At 34.2% G+C, this 19,589-nt stretch overlaps 1 protein-coding gene across 7 annotated transcripts in view; it reads right to left on the bottom strand.

Annotated features, from left to right (window-relative positions):
• RAP1GDS1 (Rap1 GTPase-GDP dissociation stimulator 1) overlaps window positions 1-19,589 on the bottom strand; it is a 151,130-nt gene that overhangs the window by 51,127 nt on the left and 80,414 nt on the right. For 6 of the 7 annotated variants that reach the window (XR_010731920.1, XM_066280254.1, XM_066280255.1 and 3 more), the window contains one exon: window positions 8,033-8,179. The exons of the other annotated variant lie outside the window; for it this stretch is intronic. Coding sequence is in view for 5 of the 6 variants with exons in the window: in XM_066280254.1 (XP_066136351.1) it covers window positions 8,033-8,179 (147 nt within the window). In the remaining variant the exon portion in view is untranslated. The remainder of the gene's footprint in view (window positions 1-8,032; window positions 8,180-19,589) is intronic. 7 annotated transcript variants of the gene reach the window in all.

Consider the following 19,589-nt stretch of genomic DNA (forward strand, 5'->3'; position numbering starts at 1 on the left):
TCATCTCTAGTCTAGATATAGAGCAAATTGAAAAAAAACATGTTAGGGAATGAGGAACCCCAAACATATTTTGGTATTCCACTGCCCTCAGTTAACACTGGGTGTCTACTTAGTACCACAATGCTGAATGCACTATCATGATCAGCAACGATCTAAAAGCTGATAATCTGAGGCAGAACTGTTTCTATAATATAATGCCAAACTTTAAATCATTAACAGAAGAACTACAGCAATCATTTCATAGTTTCATAATAAAATTTCAGATTCCTTCGTTCAGAAGTTTATTCTGTAAAGGCCAAAGCTGAATAATAATGTCAATGCTTGATTATGTGGAATTAAACCAAAATTTGCATTTGGTATGCCTCTGCTACAAACCAAGTTTTTAGCTTGTCTGTTAATTAACAGCATTATTATAGTCATCGTTTAGGAGGATTCTGATGAGAAGCTAATGTTGTATACTTGGTCACATTTAATAGGGAAAATTAGCAGAAGGTAAAAAAACAGCTACCTGCTCTGACCTTCAGTAAAAACATTTGTTGAAAAAAGCATTTACAGCAGAACTTCAAAATGCAAGCTTCTTCAGTAAACTGATTAGAAAGCTAAATTGGACAAACAGTAAAAATTCAAAAACTTTTTACAAAGAAAACAGGAATAAAGAATATTATTTTATTTAAGTTTAAAAACCTTTCACGTGCACAATAAAATCCTTTTATGCACTTTAACACTCTATTTCCCCATGTATAAGATGCTGCCATGTATAAGACACACCTTAATTTTGGGGCCTAAAATTTGAAAATAAAATGTATTACATAAAGTTATTGAACTCAAATTTTATTCATCATAAAATTCATACAACTCATCAGTGTCAAAACTCCCATCCATTAGCTTTTCTTCTGTGTCTGATGACAAATCACTCATTATCTTCAACAATGAGCACAAAAATAAGCGTGAAAAAGCAGGAAATCAAGTAAAAAAAATCTGCAACCACTGTATAAGATGCACCTAATTTTTAGAACCAAAATTTTTTAGAAAAGGTTTTGACAACTTGGGCTTCAAAAGATGTAAAATTAAAAATGTATTTATATTTCCAGCAGCCCTCTTGCTACAAACTACTGAAAGTCAGCCCTCAACACAAGGGTTTGTAAATAACGAAAGAACACTTAAAAGTATGTTTCCAATCCTTTTATAAATAGAAAACAATGAACTGAAAATAGTATATTAGAAAATTAATATAATTAAAAAAACAATAAATTGCAAAGATAAAATTTTACATATTTGTTTTTTGTATTTTTCTGAAGTGAGAAGAAGGGAGGCAGTCAGACAGACTGCCGCATGCGCCCGACCGGGATCCACCCGGCATGCCCACCAGGGGGCGAAGCTCTGCCCATTGGGGCATTGCTTTGTTGCAGCCAGAGCCATTCTAGCATCTGAGGCGGAGGCCATGGTGCCATCCTCAGCGCCTGGGCAAACTTTGCTCCAATGGAGCCTTGGCTGTGGGAGGGAAGAGAGAGATAGAGAGAAAGGAGAAGGGGAAGGGTGGAGAAGCAGATGGGTGCTTCTCCTATGTGCCCTGACCGGTAATTGAACTCGGGACTTCCACACACTGGGCAGACACTCTACCATTTAGCCAACTGGCCAGGCCCTAAAATATTACATTTTGAATTTTTTGTTTCCCTTAACATGAGGTAAAATGTTTTTAGTATTTGGGAAACATGGAATTAGCTTGTACTTATAGTAAGTGAACTGTGGAAACAGTTCCTCACTCATGCAAAGGAAATAATTTTTAAACATCTAACATTTAGGAAATGTTCTTTTTTACCTGTAATCAAACAATATCAAAACATAAGAAGATACTCAGGGCCACAGTGCTTTTTAATTTTTAATCATATTGCTATAGAGTTGGGCAAAAGTAGGTTTATAGGTCTTTGTATGTAAAATAATACAATAATTAATAAATAATAACACAAGAGTAAACAGTTTCATGTATTCACTATTGTAAACCTACTTTTGTCCCACCCTGTATATAATTACTCTTTTTCCTATTTTAAGTAGGAAGAAAAAAACAAGTAAGTCAAGTTACTGGACTGAGTTCACTAGGAAAAGAAATAATTGTATGATCAGAAAAGTGAAATTGTTGCTATTGGTTGAAGTGAAATTAATTACATATTAAGTGATCTTTAGCAAAGAGAAAATACTTTACAGGCTTATTTTCAACAACTGAATTTAAGTTATCAGACTTATTATTTAAATTCAATTGTTATGCTCCAATAACATATCCTGTGAGGTAGATTTCCTAAATCGCACAGGTGGCCTCCTTTCAAACACAGTGCAGTTATTATTAAGTCCACACAGCAAATAACTGTGAGAATTACCATGAGAATATCCTGGACAGATTTCAGGAACCACAAAAAAAAGAAATTCAGTAACAGAAAGTTATTAAGAGAAAAATCAGCTCTATTTGTAAAAATCATATTTATATATATATATAATATATAGAAGATATGTCACATGAAAAAGCCAGTCATAGACTGTGCATATTATGTTACTCATTTTAGAAGGAAATTAATTCCTTTTTTTATGGAATATTTCTAGTTTCTCTCTTATGGCATAGTTAACATGTAATAAATAACTATTGTTGCTTTAATGTTTATCATTGCTATTAATTTGCTTGAAATTTACAACAGATTTCTCTCTGTATTTTATGTATCTAGCATAGATACATTAAGAAAAAGTAGCTTTCAATTACAGAGTTTTTTTGGGGGAGGGGTTGTTTTTTGAAGTGAGAAGGAGGGAGACAGAGACAGACTCCCGCCTGACCCGACTAGGATCCACCCGGCATGTGCACCAGGGGGCGATGCTCTGCCCACCTGGGGCATTGATCCATTGTAACTGGAGCCATTCTAGCGCCTGAGGTGGAGGCCACGGAACCATCCTTGGTGCTCGGGCCAACTTTGCTCCAATGGAGCCTTGGCTGCGGGAGGAGAAGAGAGAGATAGAGAGAAAGGAGAGGGGGAAGGGTGGAGAAGCAAATGGTCGCTTCTCCTGTGTGCCTTGGCCAGGAATCGAACCTGGGACTTCCACATGCTGGGCCCATGCTCTCTACCACTGAGCCAACCAGCCAGGGCTCAATTACAGAGTTTTTGAGAAGATATTTATTGATTAACTATGGTTACTTGTAGTATAATAAAAATAGTGACCACCAACAGATTCCTTAACAAGTTGTTAAACTATTCTGGTGTTTGCTTTAGATCAGAGATTTTCAACCAGAGTGTCAAAGCACACTGGTGTAGTGCAAGTAATTTTAAACATGCAATGTCTGACTATTTAGTTAGGGGCATTGATTTCTTTTCCCTTAAGACGGTCAAATAAAAAGATGACAACAGCCAACACAACAATAACTGTCAAGCGTAAATAAATCAAAATTATATCTATTTTTTTGTCAGATCAGCAAAAAATATACATTTTTGGTGTGCCACAGAATTTTAGTATTTATAATTAGTTTCTGAGTGTCATGAGATCAAAAAGGTTGAAAATCGCTGTTTGAAATGATTGGTTTGTTTCTTTTCAAACTGCAATCAACTTTCAAGTATACATATGCAGATTTATCAGGTTTGTGAATCACCCATGGTAAATTTTTAACCACATACTCAGTACTCTTACTGCTAGCATTCTTTCAATGCCACTTTCTGCAACTGCCATGTATGAACACAGAATATCAGCTAACACACTGGGCAAGAGTTTACAATGCTTCTAGTTTATGTAATGAGGAAGCGTGTCCCAATAACATTTTTCTTCCAAGTTTTGATTCAGTTAATTAAAAAAGTTTAGACAATACTAAGTATTCAGAAAAGTAAACCAATAAATATTTCCCAAACTGCTACTATGTGAAATGGTGTTATATTTGAAAAAAACTGGGTATTTGAGCAAAATTTTCAGTCCTCACACTGATGTTTTAGTACTGGGTAACCAGAGCTAAGAAAACATATTCAAGAAATTAATCAGACAAAAATATCTACAATAAAAGGTTTGAGTCCTGGTTTATAAAATAACTAAAACTAAAGTTGTAACCAGATGAAGAAAACACAGGATGTCAATGCACTTTGGATGTACTGGATACACTGGATGTCATACTGGATGTCAAACTGTCAATACGCTTTTCTCTAGCCATAACCAGACTATTTCGAGCGTTTTACTATCTAAAAAACAGGTATAATTTTCCCCAAAAGGAGAAATTTTAATAAAAATATTTTAAAACATTTTCTATTCAGATATTCCACACTTAGCTGTCCTGAGTATAAAACGTTGTTTTTCTGTTTTGGGTTTGTTTTTTGACAGAGACAGAAAGTCAGACAGAGGGGACAGGCAGACAAGAAGGGAGAGAGATGAGAAGCATCAATTCTTCGTTGCAGCACCTTAGTTGTTCAGTGATTGCTTTCTCGTATGTGCCTTGACCGGGGGGGGGGGGGGGAGCTACAGTAGAGCGAGTGACCCCTCGCTCAAGTCAGCAACCTTGGGCTTCAAGCCAGCGACCATCGGGTTGTGTCTATGATCCCAGGCTCAAGCCAGCGACCCTACGCTCAAGCTGGTGAGCCTATGCTCAAGTCGGGTTAGCCAATGCTCAAGCTGGTAGCCTCAGGGTTTCGAACCTGGGTCCTCTACATCCCAGTCTGATGCTCTATCCACTGCACCTCCACCCGGTCAGGCCTGAGTATAAAAAGTTTTAATTACTTCACCAAAAAGGACACAAAAGAATATTTCAGCTCATAACTTACAAGTGTATAGTCCTGAGCTGGTTCAAAAGTTTTAAAACTCAATCTTGAATTTTACTCAGTTTTATCAAAGGGCACAAAAATACCTGCATAAATAAGCATTTTCACAATATATGTCTTACATGTGTGTAAAAACACTTGTTTTATTCACTACTTAATGGATTTTAAAATTCGGTATGATCAGGGTTGTCCACTATATGGACAGGAAACAATATATCCTAAGTCTCAGTCAAGTGTCAGTCTACTTTTAGAACTAATAAACAATTTGAAAATGTTCTTGTCAGAGAAATTATTTTGGGGGGGCTTTGTGACCATTTCTAATACTTATCTTTGTATTTAAAACTTCTGGCTCTGGCCTGTTGGCTCAGTGGAAAGAGCACTGGCCCAACAATATGGATGTCCTGGGTTTGATTTCTGGTCAGGGCACAAAAGATAAGTGACCACCTGCTTCTCACCTCCCTCCCTCTCCCCCTTCTCTCCCTCTTCCCCTCCTGCAACCAGTGGCTCGATTGGTTCAAGTCTGTCCCTGGGCACCAAGGATAGCTTGGTTGGTCCAACTGCAGCAGCCTCAGATGCTAAAAACAGCTCAGTTGTGAGCATGATCCCGGATAGGCAGAGCACTGGCTCAGGTAGATCCCAGTAAGGGCGCATGAAGAAGTATGCCTCATGAACTCCCTTCTTCTCACCTATCTGTGAGCTAAACAGTCCTATAAATAAGGCTTGAAGTTACTGGGTCCATGGGTAGAGTTCATTTATCTGCTAGAGTAACAAGGTGGTATATACCATCCAACTATTATACTCAGAAAGTAGCAGAGGCTTGTATACTAAAGTTCAACAGTAAATACATATAACAAGGAACTTTGTTTATCTTATCAGTGTTAATAAAACCTGACTTCCGAGTTTCAAAAAGCTCTATTGTTTTTTGTCTCACTGAATCATCTAGGACTAGGTGAACAGGATCAATACCAAATGATCTAAAGTTAGCCAAGAAGACCTAGTATTTCAGTTAGAAATTCTTTAAATGTATATTTTAAGAAAGTGTAAGTAGTAATTGACACACAAAACAAAGATGCTTAATAATTAACAAAACAAAAAAAAGGGATAAATTTTAAGTTAAATAGTGTTATGGAGAAAAAGAATCCCTTCATAAACTATGATCCCTATGAAAAACAAATACAAAAGGAAGCAGAGGAAAGAAATACGTTTGGCATTCCTTTAAAATATTACAAATAACTTCACTTCTATTTTATCTACTAAGTTTTGCAAGTTGTATTCAAACGGCAGCTTTCAGAATTAAACAAGAACACTATGCCTCCAATAGCATTCTATGAAAAGTTAATACAGTTTTCCAAAGTATCTAAGTTATTTCTTGGAATACATACACATCAGAGAAATAATCTACATATTCCTAAGAAGACATACATTGTGCATTTTGACAGCACACTCTGTTTTTAATCATTCTCTTTTCGATGCTCTTCTCTACACGTGTGATATCCTATACCATGGACTCAATCACAGTCTGCATGGATTAGAATTAGCAATGTTTTTGAAGATCATTTGATATGCTTTGCACAGACTTTTGACCAACAGCTTCTTCAAAGGATAAAAAACTAGTTTAAATGCATAAAAAGACTATTCTTTTATACCCAAAGCTGCAGTAATTTCATGGCTAGTTTCTTTCACTTATCTTTCTAAACCATTCTCCCACTTAACACTTGTCTGGTTTTCTCAGGTATTCAAGCCTGAATGAAGTTGAAGAGAAAGGAAGCAACATGAGCTGGCCAATGACTTCTTAATACAATTCAGACACCTGTGTTTTAGGGTCAAATTTAAATTGTTAAGGAACTAGCTATTCATTTTGTAGATTACTCAGATTTTTGTCATTTCTGTTTTTCCCTTTCATATTTAGGACATTTTCTTTTCAAAAATGATTCCACCAGAGGGCAAGAAAAATAGAGGTAACTGACCATATAACAGACTATCATTTGTTATCAGCTTGAATTTAATAGGCAAGCCATTTGATGGATAAAAAGTATGTATGATATTATTATTATTGATAATTTTAACTCAAGTTTAAAGCTTGTGTCCTTTGGATAGCATATGATCTGAGGAAACATTCTGTTTAGCCTCTAAGTGCTAAAACAGTAAGTATAATCTAACATTTAAAAGATGGATGTCACATGAAGAGCTAAATTTCCAGCTTACCCATACCCCCAAATGAAAAGATATGGCAGTGTTTGAACAAACTGCCACATAGAAACAACTGACTAGAGAAGAGAGAGTAGTGGCTCTCTCATTTCAATGGGCCACGGCTACAGTCCCTGCCATCTGCTATTGTCTCTACCAAGGCCAGATGTCAGTAGACATGGGTTATCAATGTCTGTCTTTTCTTTTTCCAATTATTAGGAATATTTCCTTGGACCCAGGGCTAAATGAAAAAATTAAAAATATGCTTAAAGGGCCTTATTTTTCTACAACAGATGAAAGGAAAGAATACTATTATATATTCAATATGCAAATAAAATATCTGTCACCAACTAAAATTTAGAATGCCATTATGAAATAAACCACTGAAAGACCTGATTTCTAAGGAACATACTACACAGAATTTAAACATTTGACCACAAAGTAATCCATATTCAATAATAAATAGACGAATTTTGCGACATTTAAAAGTATAGCGAAGTCTTGGTATCACTGTTTTAATAATCATCTGACAACCACATAAGCTATCTGAGAAAATTATTGACATGTCATTTGTTGCTAGGTTCCAAGAATATGTTAGAGAAAAGAACCTAATATTTATTATATTTCTCAAATCATGTATATGCAATTGTTCTGAACTTTTTATAATGCCCAATTTTATTAAAATATTTTTTTATTCTTAAAACTAAATCTAGTATGTAGATAAAATAATTTTACTTATGTAGATAGTATTTATGTTTTAAAGCTCCTGGTATTAATAAAAAGCAATAATTTACTTTTAGAATGCTCATAGCAAGACATGTTAAACAATACCATTATTTGTTTGTTTTGGGTACTGATTAACATGGGCAACCCTGCAAAAACTAGACCCATTTAATAAATTAGCCTATTTTGTGCTGTTCAAATATTGTAATTTCATGTTGACTAATCCTTAATTTTATATGCCATTTATAAATTCTTTGCTCATAATTTTTTTCAAATGTTTTTGGTTTGTATTATAGTAATGATAATTTTTAATTTTTCCCCCAGAGATAAAGCAAGTTTTCAATTTTGTTTACCATTCTCATTGCTATAGTTCATCAGCATGCCACAAAAGACAGTCAAGAGCTTCTCATTGGCGGGATCTGTTATACTGCACAGTGACCTTAAATGGTCAATTACAATCTGTGCACCACCTGCTTGGTCAACTGCACTTCTGCCCTCATCTGTAAAACAAAGAGTTAAATTAAAATAAAAGAAAAAAGAAATGTACCTTACAATTTCAAATACAAAACGTAACAGTGTTATTCATTTGGTAAGTAAATAGAAAATAATAATACTAAGAAGGGCATTAAATATGTCTTTGGAAATACAAAACAAAAATAAACATGGAAATGGGGGTGGGATGGGGAAAAGAGACAATCACTTTCCAAGAGAAGAAAAGATTATTTGTATTGGCATCAAACAGGAGCTTAAAGAACTCTGTGTCTTAGGAATTTATGACTATAACATGAAATTTTTCTTCTCTCTCACAAATGACAATTCCTAGTTACACTAAAATATAGGAACTAATATACTACTGAAATTTATTTTTTTTGCCTTGTAAACCACTAAATATAACTATCTGTAGTTTTCAAACTTAGATATTATCAAAGAAAACTGTTTGTGGCACAGTAAAATTCTAGATCACAATGAATAATGCGTAAATATTAGGACTAGGGTTTTTCAATGGCATTTTCTACAGCCTGTAGTTCCTTTTTTCAATTCTTGATTATTTGTATTTTATTTTTCCTTATTCTTTCCAATCTAGAACACACCAATATACTTCAACATTACAACCAGTGGTCAAATAATGGTCGAACATACATTCTGTTATATAGACCAGATCAGATGTCAATTAACTGTTGGAATATATAAAAAGCATTAGAATACTTTCTAATCCTTGAACACAGGAATAGGAAGAGATGAAAAAAATGTCTAAATCTGACTTCCTTATATAAAATACAGCAGTCTCCAGGAAAAGTGTTGTTCAACAGAAATGAGAGCCATAAATGCAAGTTGCATATACAATTTAGTAGTCACGTTAAAATATAAAAACAAGTAAAAAATTAATTTTGGTAATATATTTTATTCAATCCAATATCTCTAAAATATGATCATCCCAACATGCAATCAACATAATACATATTAATAAAATATTTCATATTTTATTTGTAATAAATATGAATGTATTTTACACTTATAGCTACATGTCAATTCAGACTAGCTACATTTTAATTGCTTAAAGAGCCAAATCTGGCTAGTGGCTTGTCAAACTGGACAGTGCAACTATAGAAGTGTAAAGAAAGAATCAGAAAATGAAATGGCTCACAAAGGAATTATGGCTATCAAGTTAGTAAAGATTTGTATTTTTCTAGTGAAAGAACTGAAACCAAGGTCATATCTTTATATAATCATTGCCAAATCATTCATATTAGACAGTGAAACAATACATATCATTTCTTGTAGTACATACACACATATACACACAACTTACATAGCAGTACCTCATAAATACTTGCTTTATAATTTTGAACATTTTAACAAAATCTGTACTAAGGTGAAGAGTTTTATTCACTAGTTCATGTCCACTTAGCTTTATTGTATTGTTATATAGATGTAGAACAGGGCTCTCTGGTAATCAGCTAATAAGATCACAGAATATTAATTGCTAGGGGTGAACAGATGGACTACCCAAGAAAGTTGATTATATTTCATTTAGATATTTAATTTCCAAAGTTTTACTTTTTAATAAATACGTACACTATCTAAATTGTTGGGTAATTTGTAATTGAATGATGTCAGAGAAAACTGAATGTTAAGATTATGAACCTAAATGTTCCAACTTTCAGTAATAAGAATATACAGTATATCCTATCCTTAAAAAATGAAAAGCTCAAATAGTTTTTGATTCTAATTGCTGAGTAAATGTGGGCTTTCAAAATAAAAGCCATGTATGCTTAAGATTTAGAAATCTTATAAAATAGTTACCTAAGCTTTAATTTCATGTGCTAGAAAACTAAGGCTTAGAAAGTACGCAGAGTCTATCTGCAGTGAATTTTAAAAGCTAATCTGGCTCCCTCTCAATACTCAGCTATTCAGTATTTAAAAATTCACCTCAAAAAAATTTATCACAAAGGTTATGCAACAAATTTTTTTTACCTAATTTAATAATGCAATAAATAAGACAATTAGAAGGCAAACTGCTATTTGTGTTTCAGAGCCACAGTGTTTTTCTTCATTTCCTTCTTCCATTCCCTTCCTATAACATAACTCTTCACTCGTGTTATTAAGAGTTGGTTAAGGAGGATAAACTCAAGCTCTATATTAGGAATTACATTGTTCCCAAATCTAGGAAGAAATGCAAAGCACATACAATAATAATAAGAGATCCTGAGTTGAAAAAATAATAACCATCTCTATAAGAATACTTATTACCCACCTTTTCTCCCTCCCTCCCGTCTTTTCACCAATTAGCCAGAAAATTAAGATTAAAGGGTTTTTTAAAATTTTATTTATTCATTTGAGAGAAAGAGAGAGAGAGAGAGAGAGAGAGAGAGAGAGAGAGAGAAGAGGGGGAGGAGCAGGAAGCATCAACTCCCATATGTGCCTTGACCAGGCAAGCCCAGGGTTTCGAACCGGTGACCTCAGCATTTCCAGGTCGATGCTTTATCTACTGTGCCACCACAGGTCAGGCTTAAGAGAATTTTATTAAAATATTTTAAAGAATCTGAGGAGGCACAGAAATAAGTTATAATGCTATGTTCTTTTACTCTACCAAAATCAGCAAAAAGTAAGTCTTTAAAGGTATCCTACAAATTACTTAAAATATGTATTAGGACATCTGTCACTGCCTAAGTTATATTACTTTTCCAGTCAACATAGCTCTATAGATTTATGTTACCAACTATTAAAATAAGTAATGTTATTCTTCACTTGAAAATAACTTCCAAAAGGTTCCTTACCTCAAAATTTCATATCCTTGAAATTAGGCTTTTAATTCTTTTCATAAGTAACTTCTAATTCTGAAGTATCCTGAGTAGTCCTCTGGAAATACAATTTATACCTTTATTTTCCATAATTATGCAGCATCCAACTACTGATTAAACTACAGCCCACCAACTCTTTAGCCCTGCTACTTTCTTTAATGACGGCCTGTCTCACAAACTAGTTTCCAGTACAAATATGATCTTTCTTCACACTAGGTAAGAGCAAGGCTTTAAATCTAAAGAGATACACTGCACGTCCATTACTCTTCAGTAGCCAGAGGCAGAAAGCAAAAAAGTTACCAAATTGGTATGTCATTGGTAGAAGTTATATACTAAGCCCAAGAAAAGGCTCTAAAAATACCACTGAACTATTGTGGCATATTACAGTATATCCTAATTTCAGATTTACTTGTATGTTTCGCCAACTAGGCTGTCTCTCCAATGGGTAGCAAGTGCCTAGTGCATAGTAGGCACTCAATATTTATTGAATGAATGAGGCCTCCGGCTAGATTTTGATAAAAGAGCATTCACTTTGAGGATGAAAATGAGTAAGTCTGAATGTATATGTGTGTATGTGTGTGTGAGCGCCCACACACTTGCTTTGTTTTAACCACCACAATATGGTTTAGCTTGGTTTTTTTGAACTTTATTCTAATATAGTCATGTCGGATTTATTCTTTTTTGCCTACCTTCTTATACTCAACATTGTTTCTAAAATTTATCCACTCTGTTATATGCTTCCCTGCTGTACAATATTCACTATATAAACACATCACAATTATTTGTCTATTCGTTTGCTGATTATTACTTGGGTTGTTCCTAGGTTTGAGCTATTATTTACAATGCATAGACAGTACCTTTGGTTCATATGATCTGTACATCTTCCACTTTCTAGATAATGGCAAACAGGTTCAAAGCCAGTGCACATTTCCTCCAGCAGTGTGTGAGCTCCTGCTGCTCACTCCTTCACTACCACATGGATATTATTTGGTTTTTAAGGTTTAGGGAATCTAATGGGTGAGGTTGAAACTATTGCAGGATATACAGGAACTGGTCTTTGCTGAGAGTCACTTTTTCTGTATGGTCAATAAGGCACTTAATTTAGTATCAAGAGTATATAGCATATATATGAAAAAAGAAGCCCAGAACAATTTAAATTAAGGAAGGAGGGTGAGAGAGAGATAAATAGATACATCCATAGATATTAGAATTTAGAAGAAAAAAAATGGAGAGAGAGCCAAGTAGTTAGTGGAAACTGGCTATAAAACCTATGTAATAGCATGACTGGAGCAATTCTGGAACTTTTTAATATTCATGCTTACAGGAAAACCCTACAATAACATCAGCAAATGTATCGCTATTATTATTTCTATCATCATCAGTCTTCCCAGAAGATAAGTTAGAAGGCTCAAACCTTTGAAAAGTTGAATAAGGATAATCAGGGAGGCAGCATGGTGCTGGACAGAAAAGAAGTCCATAATGTGCGACAGTGAATTTTATCTATGATTAATTTTTCAAAATAACTAATTTCTACAAATTAATAGTTCTTAACTTTCATGCTACTTCCCATTTTTGTGGTTTAAACATCACCTTTTTCATATTATCAGAAATTCTCAGTATAAAATACACATTTAAAAATTTATTTAAAAAATATGCCTACATACATATTTGATATCAGTTTCCCTCCCACCCTTTAATCATTTGTACAATAACAGGCTCTTGGTTCCCTATGTATTCATTTGGTCAAACTACTTATTTCCTACTAGAAATTATCATTCTTTGTGATGTCAGGAATGGTTACTGTGCTGATAATTACAACGTAGCATCTTAGGAAATTATGACTCCATAAGAGAAATAAATAGCAGGATCTGATCATACTAAGCAGCTTTCATCTAAATTATGTTAAAAATTAATATTCAGAAACTGAGAAAAGTATGGGTGTGTAGATACTGTTGAATAAATTATCCTTCGTGCTTTCAAAGTTTTAGCAGATAAAGAGTTCACCTTTAACATTCTAAAGTGTCATGGACCGTGCATTGGCTCCCTCTCGTTGCCTTTTATAAAAACATCCTGCACATAATGCCCTACAAGTATTAATTGAGGATGCTGGCTGTGTGTGCACACACACACACCACACTACATTAAGGGCTACTGTATTTGGCATAATTAAAGACGGCTTTTTAAAATTACTGATAGCCAAAATGAACACTAAGGCACTAAGCAGATACATACAAATGACTTTCATTGTATATGTACTTTAGGGATAATGCTCTGATAAATGAATTAAGATAACATAAACCACATTTCTTTTTTCTTACATTTCAACTCAGACTTTGTTTAAAGTAATTATGATTAAATATCAGCATTCTGAATTAAAACTTGGGAAATCTGAACTCTAATTCAATCTTTCCTCACTAAACACTACAAATGGTATACTTAAGACACCTTTGCCACTCAGTTCAGCAAGACAATAGCACAGTATTAGTATCAACTGAGAATCAATTTCTGAGGATTCATCTCTGAAAAGTCTTTATAGTATCTTCCCAAAAAATCTTTTTAGGGTATCCATGAACTTTAAAATTGTAGACCAACCTATCCAACAGCTGTCTAAAATGCAACTAAACAGAAGTTAATAGACAAAAGTCCATTTATATATGATAGGAGTTTGAAGAGGCAAAGAACAATACAATTTTGATACTTATATCAAAACTCATGAAGAGTCACATGTCCGTTCATTGAGCAAATTTCTAAAACTCCTGGAGGTGCTTTTTAAAGAACAGTATTTAGAAGCACAGTAAAGGATAAACAAATTACACAATTCTTTAACTTTGCAAAAGTTAAAGGCCTTATAAGCATGAACAAGCCCTTAACTTGTGTTGCACCATCTTTCCACAGGTCCCTGTCACACTGCCCATGACGACCCATCCAAACCATCAGAACTTTCTCAGTTTCTCCCTTTCCCAACCTCTGCATTTTTAACAGAAACCATGATTCCTACTTCAGAGCAAAATAGAAGATATCTACAGAAGATAAAACCTTTCTCACTTTTTTTACCCTCTCCACTATTACACATAGGACTATAGGCACCTTTTTCTAATTACTTCCATTATCTCATATTGTAATTTAAGTTCAGTTACAGATAATTAAGGGGAAAGTAAAGAAAGTGAGAAGATTTATTTCAATAGAAGGTAAAACTTTTCTCTTCAAATAAAGAGATTGAGATGTCACAAGCTAAAGTCACTAAAGACCTGTGTGGAAAGAACATTTAATAATGAAATCCTAGAGCTAGTCTTGGTTGTTGGAACGGCAATTAGACTTTATTTATTACCTAAAATTTGAAATGTTAACTTAAGAATTTTGCTAAGGTAAAAATGTTTAATATTAAAAAAATTGTAAGATGACTGAGGTAATGACATAAAATAACTATAATAAAAGTCCCTAAAGCTTTGGGTTTCGTTAAGTTTGACCATAAGAAAACTTCTTAACTGCTGACGTCAGTTTCCTGATCTGGAAAAGGGAGATGACTGATGAGCGTCCTTTCAGATCTGACGTTCCTTTCTCACCTCTGTTTCTACGGTGTTCTTGCTGTGCACACAGGAAGCAGTATGTTGTTTGTGGGTTTTTTAAAACAGATTAAAATAAACGCTATAATTTTGCTGTGTAAGCTCTCCAATCGTTAATCATTATAAAGCAGGCACTTATTTTTATTTTTCCCAAGTATCTATTATTAAAGACTATAAAGACTAATGGAAAATGAAACAAATTCTTTTTTATAAGCTAAGCTATAAAGCTGAGTTATGAATACTTTCTTGAGTTCTGAAAAATTATGCTGTCTAGAAGTAATAATGGTTGATGTGTTCCTTCTTAGTGAACGGAAAAGTATTCAGAGTAGATGCTTACAGTCAAAACAATTACAACTTAAGTCCTTACTAGTATTAGTTTGCACAGTGACAGCGTTCCTAAGGTGCCATGATAAAGTGTATTGTAATCAAGCTCCTCATGGTTTTTCCTTTACGCTCTACTACTCTGCCACTTTTTTTCTTAATTTTTAGTTTTTTAGATTTTATTGATTTGTTTTTAGAGAGAGAGAGAAGGGGGGGGGAGGAGCAGGATGTATCAATTCCCATATGTGCCTTGACCAGGCAAGCCCAAGGTTTCAAACCAGCAAGCTCAGCATTCGGGTCAATGCTTCATCCACTGCACCACCACAGGTCGGGCCCGTTCTGCCACTTTTTAACCTCTAAGAGGAAATACTTTATTATGATAGAATTAGAACATGTATATATTCTGGGCAAGAAGTTCAAAACAATATGCAACATAAATTAGACTCATTTTAAATGTAGAGTCACAAATACTATTCTGAGTCCTTTTTAGTCCATATCAAACTATAGCTGAGAGACTAGAATCCTAGATTTTAAACTTCAAAGAGCCTATTAGTTCTCAGTGTATACCAACTATGTATTATGAATTTCAGATATCTTAGGAAGCTCAACAAAAACAGAATATGACTGAAAATCCCCAAACTATCCCACTAAGTAAAAGAAATGATTAAATTATTTAACTTTATCAGAATTCTGTGTAAATAATGCTCTAAATAAGCAGCAAATGAGGAAGAGTTTACAAATGTTTATCATTAAAGTATAATTTTTAAGTTAATTGTTATCCTAAATTTATATGATTAGAAAAACATAAAATACCCAAATTCTTCCTGAAAAGTTAAAACGCAAATTAAGGATATAGACTTATGCATGAGTATATGCTTAGCCTGCCTTTCAGATTCACTAGTTTAATATTCTTAATTGTATGAAATGTTATGCTTTGGAGACACAGACATTATTCCTGTTTATTATGGGTCAAATTGAACCTCACCAAAGTATCTGTTCAAATCCTAACCCCTAGTCCCTCTGAATGTGACCTTACTTGGAAAAATGGTCAACGCAGAAGTGATTATAGTCATGTGCCACATAATGATGTTTTCATTGATGAACACATACAACACTGGTCCCATAAAATTATATGAAGCTGAAAAATTCCTATCCCCTAGTGACGTCGTTAACATCACAGTGCAACACATTACCCACGTTTGTGATGATGCTGGTGTAAACAAAACTACTATGTTGCTGACTGTGTAAAAGTATAGCAGATGCAATTACAATAGTAGGCTATACCATCTAGGTTTGTGTACACTCCATGTTAGCGCAACATCACCACCTATCGACATACAGTATTTCACAGAACGCATACCCGTTTAGTGGTGCAGGACTGTAGTTAAGATGAAGTCATACTGAAGTAGAGTGGGATCTTAAAACAATAGGACTGGTAGGTATCCTTATAAGAAAAGAGAGATACAGAGGGAAGAATGTCCTGTGAAGATATGAAAATGCAAAGGGAATAATAAGGCACATAAAGACAGGCAGAGATTAGTTTGATGCCAAAATCAAGTAACTCCTAAAGCCACTAGAAGTTGGAAAGAAGCAAAAAAAAAAAAAAAAAGTTTCTTCATCTACAGGTTACAGATGGAAAAAGTATTTCAAGCTAATGGAAATGAGAAAAAAGCTGGGGTAGAAATACTTCTGACAATATAGACTTCAAAACAAAGGCAGTAAGGAATAAAGCAGCTCACTACATAATGATAAAGGGAGCAATCCAACATGATATAACCATTGTAAATATTTATGCGCCTAATATAGGAGCACCAAAATATATAAAGCAGATTTTGATGGACATAAAGGGCGAGATCAACTATTATAGCAATACTATAATAGTAGGGGATTTTAATATCCCTCTAACATCAATGGATAGAACCTCCAGACAGAAAATTAACAAAGAAACAGAGGCCTTAAATGACATACTAGATCAACAGGATTTAATTGATATCTCAGAAACTTTCACCCCAAAGCAAAGGAGTATACATTCTTTTCAAGTGCTCAGGGTACATTCTCTAGGATAGACCACATGTTAGGATACAAGAAAAGTCTCAATAAATTTAAGAAGACTGAAATCATATCAAGCATCTTCTCTGATCACAATAGCATGAAACTAGAAATCAACTACAATAGAAAAACTGAAAAAATAAAAAAAATAAAAAAAGAAAAAAAGAAAAAAAAAAGAAAAACTGAAAAACATTCAAACACTTGGAGGCTAAATAGTATGCTATTAAATAATGAATGGGTTAATGAGATCAAGGGAGAAATAAAAAAATCCTTGAAACAAATGAAAATGAACATAAAATAACTCAAAATTTATGGGACACAGCAAAAGCAGTCCCGAGAGAAGTTTATAGCACTACAGGCATACCTTAAGAAGAAAAAGCTCAAATAAACTTAACCCTGTATCTAAAACAACTAGAAAAAGAACAATAAATAAAGCCCAGAGGAAGTAGAAGGAAAGAAACTATAAAGATCAGAGTGAAAATAAATGACATAGAGGCTATAAAACAATACAAGAGATCAATGAAACCAACAGCTGGTTCTTTGAAAGGTAAACAAGATTGATGAACCTTTAACCAGACTCATCAAGAAAAAAAGAGAGAGGCCTCAAATAAAAATAGAAAGTGGAGAAGTAACAACTGACAGAAATAAAAGGATTGTAAGTAAATACTATGAATATCTATATGCAAAATAATTGCACAACCTAAGTGAAATGGGTAAATTCCTAGAAACATACAATCTTCCAAGACTCAATCTGGAAGAATCAGAAAACCTCAACAGACCGATTACAACAAATGAAATTGAAGCAGTTATCAAAAAACTCCCAGCAAACAAAAGTCCTAACTGAAGAGCTTCACGGGCGAATTTTACCAAATATTCAAAGAAGAACTAATACCTATCCTTCTCAAGCTATTTCAAAAATTTCAAAAGGACAGAAGACTTCCAAGCTCCTTTTTTGAGACAAGCATTACCCTCATTCCAAAACCAGGTAAGGACACTACAAAGAAAGAAAACTATGGACCAATATCCCTGATGAAATAGATGCTAAAATTTTCAACAAAATATTAGCAAGCCGGATCCAGCAATACATTAAAAAAGTCATACAACAATTCCAGTGCCATGAGGACTTTTCCTGGATGTGGACTTTTCCTGGACTCCTGCTCCCTGTGACAGCTCCTAACAGACTGAACTGTGGTTGGGTTGCATTTTTCAGGAATTTGGCATGGTGATGGGGCCAACTTGGACTTGGTGAACATGTTAAGGACACTACTCTTTTATGGATTCTTGCTGTATTAGCCAAGAGTATGCTTAGGGGCTTTTAATCACTGTAAAAAAAAATAGAAGACTGGATAAAGAATATGGGGCACATATACACCATGGTATACTATTCAGCTAGAAGAAATGATGACATCGGATCACTTACAGCAGAATAGTGGAATCTTGATAACATTATGCGGAGTGAAATAAGTGAATCAGAAAAAAACAAGAACTGCAGGATTCCATACATTGGTGGGACATAAAAACGGGACTAAGAGACATGGACAGGAGTGGGGTGGTTACGGGGGGGTGGGGAGAGAGGAGGAGGGGGAGGAGGAGGGGTACAAAGAAAACTGGATAGAGGGTGACGGAGGACGATCTGACTTTGGGTGATGGGTATGCAACATAATTGAATGACAAGATAACCTGGACATGTTTTCTTTGAATATATGTACCCTGATTTATTGATGTCACCCCATTAAAATAAAAATTTATTTATAAAAAAAAAAGTCATATATCATGATCAAGTGAGACTTATTCCGAGGAGGCAACGCTGGTACAATATTCGCAAGTCAAACAATGTGATTCATCACATAAACAAAAGGAAGGATAAAAATCACATAATTATATCAACAGATACAGAGTATTTGATAAAAACCAACACCCATTTATGATCAAAACTCTCAGCAAAGTGGGAATACAGGGAACATATCTCAACATGATAAAGGCCATACATGATAAACCCACAGCCAACACCATACTCAATGGAAAAAAATTAAAAGCTATCTTCTTGAGATCAGAAACAAGGCAGGGGTGCCCCCTTTCATCACTCTTATTCAACATAGTTTGGAAGCTCTAGTAACAGCAATTACACAAAAAGAAGAAATAAAAGACATTCAAATTGGAAAAGAAGAAGTGAAACTATCATAATTGCTGATGACATAATACTGTACATAGAAAACCTTGAAGTCTCAGTCAAAAAACTACTAGACTTGATAAATGAATTTGACAAGGTGATAGGATATAAAATTAATATTCAGAAATCAGTGGCATTTTTATACACCAACAATGAACGGTCTGAAAGAGAAATAAAGGAAATAATCCCCTGCACTATTGCAACCAAAAAAATAAAATACCTAACAGTAAATTTAACCAAGGAGGTAAAAGACTTGTACTCAGAAAATTATAAGACATTGAAAAAAGAAATCAAGGAAGATACAAAGAAGTGGAAGCATATACTGTGTCCATGGCTAGGAAGAATAAACATCACTAAAATGTCTATATTACCCAAAGCAATCTATAAATTCAATACAGTTCCTATTAAAATACCAATGACATACTTCAAAGATATAGAACACATATTCCAGAAATTTATATGGAACCAAAAAAGAACACAAATAGCCTCAGCAACCTTGAAAATA

This window comes from Saccopteryx bilineata, chromosome 5, assembly GCF_036850765.1.
Source record: "Saccopteryx bilineata isolate mSacBil1 chromosome 5, mSacBil1_pri_phased_curated, whole genome shotgun sequence".
NCBI classification, from domain to species: domain Eukaryota; kingdom Metazoa; phylum Chordata; class Mammalia; order Chiroptera; family Emballonuridae; genus Saccopteryx; species Saccopteryx bilineata.